The 10,453-nt window shown below is 37.6% G+C and overlaps 1 protein-coding gene across 1 annotated transcript; it reads left to right on the top strand.

Annotated features, from left to right (window-relative positions):
- The first annotated feature begins 6,213 nt into the window (after window positions 1-6,213).
- Window positions 6,214-8,215, top strand: emp3b (epithelial membrane protein 3b). The gene is made up of 5 exons (XM_060894014.1): window positions 6,214-6,364; window positions 6,954-7,042; window positions 7,220-7,322; window positions 7,399-7,539; window positions 7,842-8,215. The coding sequence occupies exons 2-5, from the start codon at window positions 6,965-6,967 to the stop codon at window positions 8,015-8,017; spliced, it is 498 nt and encodes a 165-aa protein (XP_060749997.1). The 5' UTR covers window positions 6,214-6,364; window positions 6,954-6,964; the 3' UTR covers window positions 8,018-8,215.
- Window positions 8,216-10,453: the final 2,238 nt, after the last annotated feature.

Here is a 10,453-nt window from a genome sequence, read left to right as displayed (position 1 = left end):
TCGCCCAATGCATCACTACCTGCCTTTGAACACCTTCACCACAGCAGATGTCTGTGCAGAGCTCACAAAATCATCAAGGACTCTTTACATCCCAGTCACAAATTGTTTAACCTTCTTCCGTCAAGAAGTACATACAGGAACATATGCACCAGAACCAGCAGGTTCAGGGACAGCTTTTTCCATCCACCATCACACTACTGAACTATACGCTACACTGTTAGAACACTGTAAAAAATACTGTATATAACTTCTGCACAATTATACATACAATGTACATATTACATATTGTATTTTTTTATACTCCTCATCCTCTACACATACAGTATTGTGCTTTATATACATCTGCACTATTTTATTTATGTGTATCTTATAGCCTTTATATTTAGTCACTGTACATATGTTTACACACACACACATACATATAATATATATATATATTATATATATAATGTATGTATGTATGTATGTATGTATGTGGAGACTTTTTTTAACGATGTGACTCCTTTGCCTCCTACAATACGGAAGTCCTAAGAGGCCATGCATTATTACTTTTTCTTTTTTGTTGTTGTTGTTGTTGCTGTTTTTCGTTATCTTGACATAACAAAAGTTGTTTTGTCGTGATCACTACTTATTTTCTCATGATCTTGACATAACAAAGTAGTTTTGTCATGATCTCTGCATAAGAACATGTAGAGGCAGCAAAAGCACAGTAAAGCAGCACCCTCCGATCTACCAGCACTTCTCGACTGGTTCCACCATCTCTCAGGGAAAGAGGCAAGTATACTACAAGACTCTTCTCTGTACTGGCACCAAGGTGGTGGAATGAACTTCCCCTAGAGGTCCAGACAGCTGAGTCACTGGCTATTTTCAAGCGGCGGTTGAAGACCTACTTATTCAGGAAACACTTCAACTAGCACTTCTTTCCTTATCTTTTGCAAAAAAAAAACAAAAAACACCTTTGACACTTTTTCATTGTAACTTTGAACAAATGTTTTAAACTCATGGTATCTTAAGTTTGTAACTTAGTGAGCCAGCATTAATGTATTCAATGTTAGAGATTTAAGCACTTATGAACGTCGCTCTGGATAAGGGTGTCTACCAAATGCTGTAAATGTAAATGTAAAATGGATGATCGCATGTGCTTTTACTTTGATCAGGGATTCATTTAATTGACAACTTCCTCATAAGTGTCCGACACTTAAGAAGGAGTCTGTGATGTCTGCATCTTTATCGTCAAAGACAATACAGTGACCTTACTGCGGTTAATCCACCCTCTGTTTCTGAAAGCACGGTTAATCTAAATAAAAATAAAACAATATTAATTTAAATATTTTATTAAAATATTTTAAATATTTATTTAAATGAATTTAAAATGAATTTAAATTAATTTAATAGTTAACACAAAACATTTGACAGTATTTATGAGAATAAAGGCGTAACTGTTTAATAATTCAATACATATTAAAAAGGGGTACATGCAGAGATCATAAGAAAATTAAGTCAATATCACAGAATAAATATAATAATGCAGGGCCTCTTAGGACGTCTGTACTAGAAAGCAGATTGAGGTGATATTCTTTCTGGACCCTTAGGTTAGAGTAATAAAATAGAGTAACATAGAGTAAAGGTCTATATTTTATTTCTGATTATTTCATTTTTAATTCATAAAAGCATGTTCAGTTTTAGTAATAAGTTACTTTCTACATGAAAACATGAAATTAAATACTGGAGTGCATTGTTTTTCTTTCTTCACATGTATGTATTCTTGGCTGAATACTTCCAATTTTATATATTTTTTAACTTTTTACAAGTTTTTAAAGATTTTGAAACATCTATTATCTATATATCTTGTACTCTATATTTTCACTTAATTATATTTCCTCTTATCCACCCTTCTTATCCACCCCTTCTTATGCAACAACTCCTTTTGCTGTTTGTGCTTTACAACCACTGAAGATCCCTATAGATCCATTCTTATATTTTACTTCTTAGTATTCTACACTATACACTCACCGTCCACTTTAATAGGAACAACTGTACATTCCTGAAGTGATCTAATCAGCCAATCATATGGCAGCAGTGCAATGCATCAAATCATCCAGATACAGATCAATAGTTTCATTTACTATTCACATCACCCTCTGAATGAGGAAAATATGATCTCTGAGACTTAAAATGTGCGATGTGAAAATATGACTTAAATGTACGATTTGTGGTATTTTCATTTTTTCCAATCTTGAGCTGGCAGATTTAATGAGTGTGTGCCCATGATAGCCTCAGATTCTTGGCTTTGGCTGAGGTTAGGGGAACAGGATGTGGTCTCCTGTTGTTGTAACCCAGTTACCGTGAGGTTCAATGTTTTCCCCCTCCCCACAGTTGTATATAATGATTGAGAGTGATTGTATCAGTTTCTATTTCCTTCCTGGCAGCTCAAACCAATCTTTCCCTCTCACCTCTCTTATCAATAAACATTTCCATCCACAGACCTGTTTCTCACAGAGACTGTTGTGGAGGAAATTCCCAGGAGATCAGCAGTTTTTGAAATTCTCAAACCAGTCAATCTGATACCAACATCCGTCCCATGATAAAAAAGGCACAGCAGTCACACATTTTCTTTATTCTTGTATTTCATTTCTATTCTTATATATGAAAAAGTAACTGAATCTTGACCTGTATCTGCATAATACATTTGCATTGTTCTGCTGTCTGAGTGTGTGTGTGTGTGTGTGTGTGTGTGTGTGTGTACAGGTGTTCTTCATAAAGTGTAACAATTAAACTAATCAGTTGGGAACATGTTTGTTTGCACTATATCTAATTAATGGCTAGGATAATCCTGAATATAGAATATTTGTGAATATTTTGTCAAAACATGACTTTTCTTTTTTTCTGCACTAAAATGTGACTCTTCATACTGTAAGTGCAAGCTGGCTCCAAATGTTCACCTAAAATAGATGATCTTGATTCTTTAAGCTTTTATCAGATACACCTACTAATTGTTTACCACTTTGAAAGTAAAAAAATTACTGACTGCATCCTGTCTGTCGCTATGCACAATTTGGCATCCTCTCTACTCCACCCTTCAGTTGACTAGGAACTCTCTAGGACCTGAAATGTTTTGGGTGGTGGACCATTTCACATTCACAGCAGTGACACTGATATGGTGGTCGTGTGAGTGCTGCTTGTTAGAGTGTATCAGGCAGAGCAGCAATGCTAAACAGCAAAAAAAAAAATAAACAGAATCAGAATCAGGTTTATTGCCTGGTATTGTAGGGTTTACATATACAGGAATTTGTCTTGGTGTGCTTTTTGCATTGTAATAATAAAGAAGCAGATAAATATTAGAAACAAAGGTTATAAAATTAAGCATAAATTAGAGGGAAATAAAAATAGCAACACTAATTGTACACTAATGCAGGATGCGCAAAGTGGCCAATGGAAATGTTCCATTAAAAATTTTACACACATTACAACTGAAAAATTAACTGTACATTAGTGCAGGATGTACAAAGGTGGATCAGAGCAAATGCTCACAATTTGAGGTACGAAGGTGGATTATAATAGTCAGAGCACTGAGAGTTTATGTAATGCATATGAACAGTGGGTGGGGTTGTCTGTTAATGTCCAAGGTGGCAAAAAACAGACCATGCTGGGTCATGGATATTGTTGATGAGGCCAGTTGCGGATGGAAAGAACTTATTTTTGTGGCATGAAGTTTTAGTCTTTATGGACTGCAGCCTTCTGCCCGAGGGGAGTGCCTCAAAGATCTTGTGTCCAAGATGAGAGGGGTCAGCCAAAATCCTAACTGCCCACTTTAGGGTCCTGGAAGTGTACAGATCCTGAAGAGGTGGTAGATTGCAGCTGAGCACCTTCTCAGCGGAGTGAATGACACTCTGCATTCTGCTTTTTTCTTTGGCAGTGGCAGCAGCCTACCAAATGGTGATGGAGGAGGTGAGTATAGACTCAGTAATGGAGGTGTAGAAGTGCACCATCATTGTCTTTGGTAGGTTGAACTTCTTTAGCTGCTGCATAAAGTACATCAGTAAATAAATAAATAAATATAATAAAAACATCTGCTGCTGCGCTTTTTTAAACTAGAGAGTTTATGTTCAACTCCCATTTGAAGTCCTGGGTGCTGAGGGTTCCCATATAGCTCCCAGGTAGCTCACACAGAATGACAGTGGAAGGGGGGCTGGGTTCTTCTTAAAATCTACCACCATCTCCACTGCTTTCTTAGCGTTGAGCTAAGGTTGTTCCTGCTACACCAGGTCACTAGGTGGTTATTCATCCTCCTGTAAGCAGACTCGTCCCCCTCAGAGATTAGCCAAATGAGGGTGGTGTCCTCTGCAAATTTCAAAAGTTTGAAAGACTGGTGATTGGAGGTGCAGCTGTTGGTATAATGGGAGAAAAAGCAGACGAGAAAGAACACAACCTTGGGGTGAGCCAGTATTTATAGCCCGGGAGTCAGACATATTTTCTTTAATACAGGTGAAGTCAGGCACAATCAGCTGGGCGAGCTTGTCATGTAGCAGTGAAGGGATGATAGTGTTGAAAGCAGAGCTGAAAACCACTAGGGTTTTCCAGGGGAGTCCAGGCACTGGAGGATGAATTGGAGGCCCATGTTGAATGCATCGACCTGTTGGCTCTGCAGGCAAACTGCATGGGGTCCAGGAGATTTTAGGTGGGACAGCATGATATGCTCAAAGTACTTCATTATCATAGATGTCAGAGCAACAGGTCTATAGTTATTAGATCCCGGCTGGCACATGGCATATCTCCAGTGAGGTGTTAAAGATGTTTGGGATCACTGGAGACAACTGATCAGCACAGTGCTTTAAGATGGATGGGAAGACAGATTCTGGTCCAGTTGTTTTGAAAGTGAAAGTGACATGACATACGGCTAAGTATGGTGACCCATACTCAGAATTTGTTCTCTATGTTTTAACCCATCCAAAGTGCACACACACAGCAGTGAACACACACCCAGAGCAGTGGGCAGCCATTTATGCTGCAGCGCCCCGGGTTTTGAAGAGGTTCGGTGCCTTGCTCAAGGGCACCTCAGTCGTGGTCGGCCCGAGACTCGAACCCACAACCTTAGGGTTAGGAGTCAGACACTCTAACCATTAGGCCACAACTTGCGTGTTTTCTGTCTCTTAAATACTCTGTTAACATCTCTCTCTGTGATGGAGAAAGCCATGCTTAGGCTGGGGTGGGGGGTGCCATTGAGGTATACGTATGTGAGGAGGCCTTAACTCCTATTATGGTGGGGGTGGTTAGGCTCATGGGCTGCAGTTGGTGTTGAAAGCTGGTGTTGCTGGGGTAGTGATGACAGGACTGTCCCATTGACTTTTAAAGCGGCAGTAGAACTCATTCAAGCTGTTGTCTAGACACAAGTAGTTAGCAGAGTGGGGGCGGTGGGTTTACAGTAAGTAATTTGTCTGAACCCTTTACTGACAGAAGCAGAGTCACTGGCTGAAAACTGCTCATGTAGTTTTTCAGAGTACAGCTGTTTAGCTTCTCTCCCAGCCTTGCTAAACTTGTAGCTCTTTAAACCTAGTTCTGTCCCCACTCTTGAATGCAGAGTCTGTCTGTAAACCAGGGTTTGTCCTCATTGTAACTCACTCCGGTGCATGATGGTACACAGCTATCCACACAAGAACTTATATATGATGTTACTGTATCTGTACTTATTTAGAATGTTGGTGGAAGACTTGAGTACATCCCAGTCAGTACAGTCAAAGCATGTGAAGTTAGTTTTGTTAAAGTCACCAAGGACAGTAACAAATGTGTCCGGGTATCTGATCTGCGATCACACGCTGGAATGTAAACACTGACCAGTATGAATGAAGCGAAATCACGTGGTAAGTAGAAAGGCTTGCAGTTTATGAAAAATTACTCACGATCAGAAGAACAGTATTGCTGATTCACTGTCACATCTTTGCATTAGTCAACAACAACAAAGTTTCACATTTTCAGATTCAGATCTGGTGCAATTTAGAACAAATAAACACAGTTGTTCCTGTAATTTTCCTAATAAAGGTGTTTCCTCTTCCCTGCTCAATTTGACCATGATGACGCCCTTCAGCTCAGCAGAGGAACTCTGGTGGGCCAAAACGACGTGTGGATGCTCTCGTGTGTCTTCGTTTAGCTGGGTGGGCCTGCTTAAAAGCCTGGCCTATTTTTGTAGAAGTGAGGGAGTGCAGGGAAGTAAAGGGAGTGTTGTTCCTGTCAAATAGGAAACGACAAACAACCAGAGCAAATATAAAGTGCAGACTGAAAGAAGGACAGTAGCGGAAAAGAAACCGTGGACTCAGTGGATATCCCCCTCCAAGTTGGTGAGCTGTCTTGTTGATTGTAATCACTGCAGGTGAGCCAGCACTTCTTTTCATCATTGGTATATTATATTAAGTTGTTTATTTTTAAGTTATTTAAATCAAGCTCTACAATTAGACTGTAAGTCTTATGGACAGTTTTAGTTTCCTGGTAAAATAAAGGTAAATAAATAAATGGACAGTTTTATATTATTTATTAAATACTAAATAAACTTTGAAAAATGTAAAAAGTATTACTTTTAAGAGAAATGTTCAAAGTGTTGGAACAGAAGTTGATTTACTTAAACTTGAAAAAAGAGCCAGCAAAAAAGCTTCCATGTTACCACATGATCTACTGTGAAGTAGAACATGACTGCGATCAACTGTTTTCTCTCCCTCTAATTAAAATGTGAATCAACACAATCTAGATAAGTCCAGAGACTGGAAAACACTTAGGAGTGCCTTACAGTTTACTCTTCCGTGCAAATGTATTTATTACTTGTCCTGGTTTTAAGATAAGAAGAATTCAGTATTTTATTAGTAGTAAGCGGATGTTGTGAGAATGGTTTGAAAAGATTTAAAGAACTATATCCTATGTTCCAGCAGCAAGTTATTTGTTAAATAGGATATTACATTTATTTACAGACTGAGGGACCATGGCCATCCTACTTATTTTTATCACCCTGCTACATCTCTTCACAATGGCACTTCTGTTTATTGCCACCATGGACAAGGTTAAAAATTATAAAGCTTCTATTCACAGATATCTGTTTATTTAAAAAAATTGCCTGCAGAAATAAACCAGTTTTGTTTGTCTCATATGTACACCAGAAATGATTATAGAGATTACTCTGATATTATGATTCTCAGTCCCTGGTTACAGTTTTGTGTGTTTCTCCTGCTTGACTCAGTCATGGTGGGTGTGGAGCAGCACAGAGAAGTCAGACATCTGGTACAACTGCAGGCTAGACAATGAAACAGAGACGTGGCTTTGTGCTTCATTAGAAGAGACGGGTATAAACTAATCTTTTTTATTCTTTAGCTATTCTACTGACTGAAAGCACAGTAAGTGTTAAACTTTATCTTTCAGAGTGGCTTCAAGCTGTCCAAGTCCTGATGGTCTTATCTGCAGTCTTCTGCTCTATTTCATTTCTTATTTTCCTTGCTCAGCTTTTTATCATGTCAAAAGGAGGCCTCTTCTACCTTACAGGAGTCTGTCAAGCATTTGCAGGTAAAATTAGTGACATTTAGAAGTTGTCCTGCTTATAGCTGAGCGTGGATTTAAGAAATATGGTTATCAGTCTAGTACATGGAAATGGGTATTCAATTTGTTTTAAATCATTTCTAAAATTTTCAGTTTTGTGTGAAAAAAAATCCAGATTTTCATTGTGGTTACAGATGTTTGGACCCTACTAATAGGAAACAGAACATTTTTACCAATTAAGTGCAAGCTACACAATTAAAGTCAACGTGAAGTCTCCTTAATGAAATCTTGTCTGTGTAATCATTTCTTTCTTTACTTTTCTCTTGCAGGTCTCACAACATTGACTGCAATACTAATCTATACATTACACAACAAAGAAATCCTTCAGGGCCCCAGAAAGTTGAGCTCAGGACACTTTAGTTACTGCTTTATTTTGGCATGGTTGTGTGTGCCTTTGCTAATGTGGAGTGGAATCATGTACATTTACTTGCGCAAAAGGGAGTAGCGTCATTCTTCACTCCTGGTCGAGTTAAATATAAAACAGCCACAGGAAAATGTATATTTATATTTTATCAATTTTATATTTTAACAAAATCAAACTTAATATTTGTTCTTCATTCATAGGATAATGTATTGTACCGCAATATCTTGCAGACTATATACATGTCAAGTATTTTTATGAATAAACCCTGATCAAAACCTCTTTAAGGCAGAAATTATTTCATTTATTTCAATTATTCAATGTGCATGTATATAGCTTAGAAATAACTGAGTATAGTGGATTATAATTTTTACTAGTATTTCTTTGTGACATAAGAAACAATGATTTCTTTACTAATGTTTTCCCAACATTACCATCAAGTTATCGCCCGATTTCCCTAATCAATGTAGACGTTAAAATCATCGCCAAAGCACTAGCTCATAGAATAGAAAAAGTCACACCATCTATAATTCATCCAGATCAAACCGGTTTCATCAAAGGTAGACTTTCATCCAACAACACACGCAGACTTTTTAACTTGATGCATTATTCATCAACTCAAAAAAACAAAACCATCATAGTTACTCTTGACGCAGAAAAAGCTTTTGATAGGGTCAATTGGAAATTCCTGTTTTCCACATTAGAGAGGTTTCGTTTTGGGGAGTCATTCATTAATTGGATCAAAATTCTGTATACATCACCTTTAGCCACTGTCATCACCAATGGACTAACATCACATATCTTCACACTGCAACGGGGGACTAGACAAGGATGCCCACTCTCTCCTTCATTATTTACCATTTTCATTGAGCCACTAGCAGCAGCTATCCGTCAAAATAGCTACATTAAAGGAATTCAAACACTAAACATGCACCACAAAATTAGTCTTTACGCTGATGATATTTTACTATATTTACAAGACCCCTCATCTTCATTACAAGAAACGATTAAACTCATTGATTCATTCTCAAATATCTCTGAATACTCGATCAACTGGAGTAAATCAGCCATACTTTCATTACATTCCAACAGCTTGGATGTGACATCCCAGACATCACCTATTCCTTTGTGCACTAACTATATCACATACTTGGGCATTAATGTTTCCCCCAGGCTGTCAGAGCTGTTTGGGCTCAACTTTACTCCATTACTTAAAACAATAAATGATGACCTTCATCGCTGGATGAATTTACCACTATCCATTATGGGCAGAATATCAGTAATTAAAATGACTATACTTCCTAAATTAAACTATTTATTTACAATGACTCCAGCACTACCCACCCTCACCTGGTTTAAATCACTAGATTCAATCGTCACTAAATTCTATTGGAAAAATAAGACTCCAAGAATTAAACTGACTACACTACAGAAACCAAAAACACAAGGAGGACTGGAAGCACCACATTTCTACCACTACTTTTTGGCCAATCAGCTCCAAAACATATACAAATGGATTCATCCTAACCCATCAGAAAACACATGGAAAGATGTTGAACAGTCAATTTGCAAAGAGATGAACATTTCAGAATTACCTTTCTATAGTCAGACAATCAAAAAGCATCACTGTTTTAAATCACCAACAATAGCCACAGCTCTGACAGCCTGGTGGAAATTTCATCAAATCACAAACACCCCTCTTGCACCATCTAAATACACCCCGATCTGGAATAACCCAGATTTTATAGTTAATAAGAAGCCACTAAACTTACGCACATGGGTAGATAAGGGCATCACACAACTTCAACACATCCTCCTTAATAACAACTTGGCACCATTTTCCCACTTGGTCCAGAAATACGGCATTGGGAATAATTGTTTTTTGGAATATTTACAAATCAAATCATCTATTCAATCAAAAATCGACACTCAGACAATTAATCTAGACCTTTCGCCTCCAATTTCAGAACTAATTAATATAACCTCACCAAAAAAACTACTCTGTCAAATATATAAAATAATATCCAAATCAGACAACACATTAAGCCTACCCAATGCTAAATGGGAATCAGACTTATCCATTGCTCCCAATGCCGCTTTCTGGACACAAATCTGCAAAAATATCTACTTCATGACAAAAAATGCCAACTTACAACTTATACAGTATAAAGTACTTCATAGATTTCACCTAACTGGACAGAAATTATTTAAAATGGGTTTTACTTCAGAAACATGCTCACATTGCACACAAAATACCTCAGACACCTATTTACACGCTATTTGGCTTTGCACCTCAGTTAAAAAATTCTGGGAAAATGTTATTGACTCACTATCCAACCTTATGGGGTGTCGCATCCCGCTATCTCCCTCCCTCTGTATATTAGGTGACGTATCCATAATCAATTTAAACAGTACAAACAGTCAATTACTCCTAGTGGCTCTAACTATCGCCAAGAAAACTATACTCATGAACTGGAAATCAAGGAACACCATACACATTATAACTTGGAAAAATTTATT

This window comes from Tachysurus vachellii, chromosome 19, assembly GCF_030014155.1.
Source record: "Tachysurus vachellii isolate PV-2020 chromosome 19, HZAU_Pvac_v1, whole genome shotgun sequence".
In the NCBI taxonomy this organism is placed as follows: domain Eukaryota; kingdom Metazoa; phylum Chordata; class Actinopteri; order Siluriformes; family Bagridae; genus Tachysurus; species Tachysurus vachellii.
This window is presented reverse-complemented; position numbering and strand designations above follow the sequence as displayed.

What these genes read in the sequence shown, in the direction of transcription:
- emp3b (XM_060894014.1), top strand. Translation starts at nt 6,965, where the DNA reads ATGGCCATCCTACTTATTTTTATCACCCTGCTACATCTCTTCACAATG. An exon ending in TTATTGCCACCATGGACAAG is followed by an intron (nt 7,043 to 7,219) that starts GTTAAAAATTAT and finishes TGCTTGACTCAG; the next exon opens with TCATGGTGGGTGTGGAGCAG. An exon ending in TGCTTCATTAGAAGAGACGG is followed by an intron (nt 7,323 to 7,398) that starts GTATAAACTAAT and finishes TTTATCTTTCAG; the next exon opens with AGTGGCTTCAAGCTGTCCAA.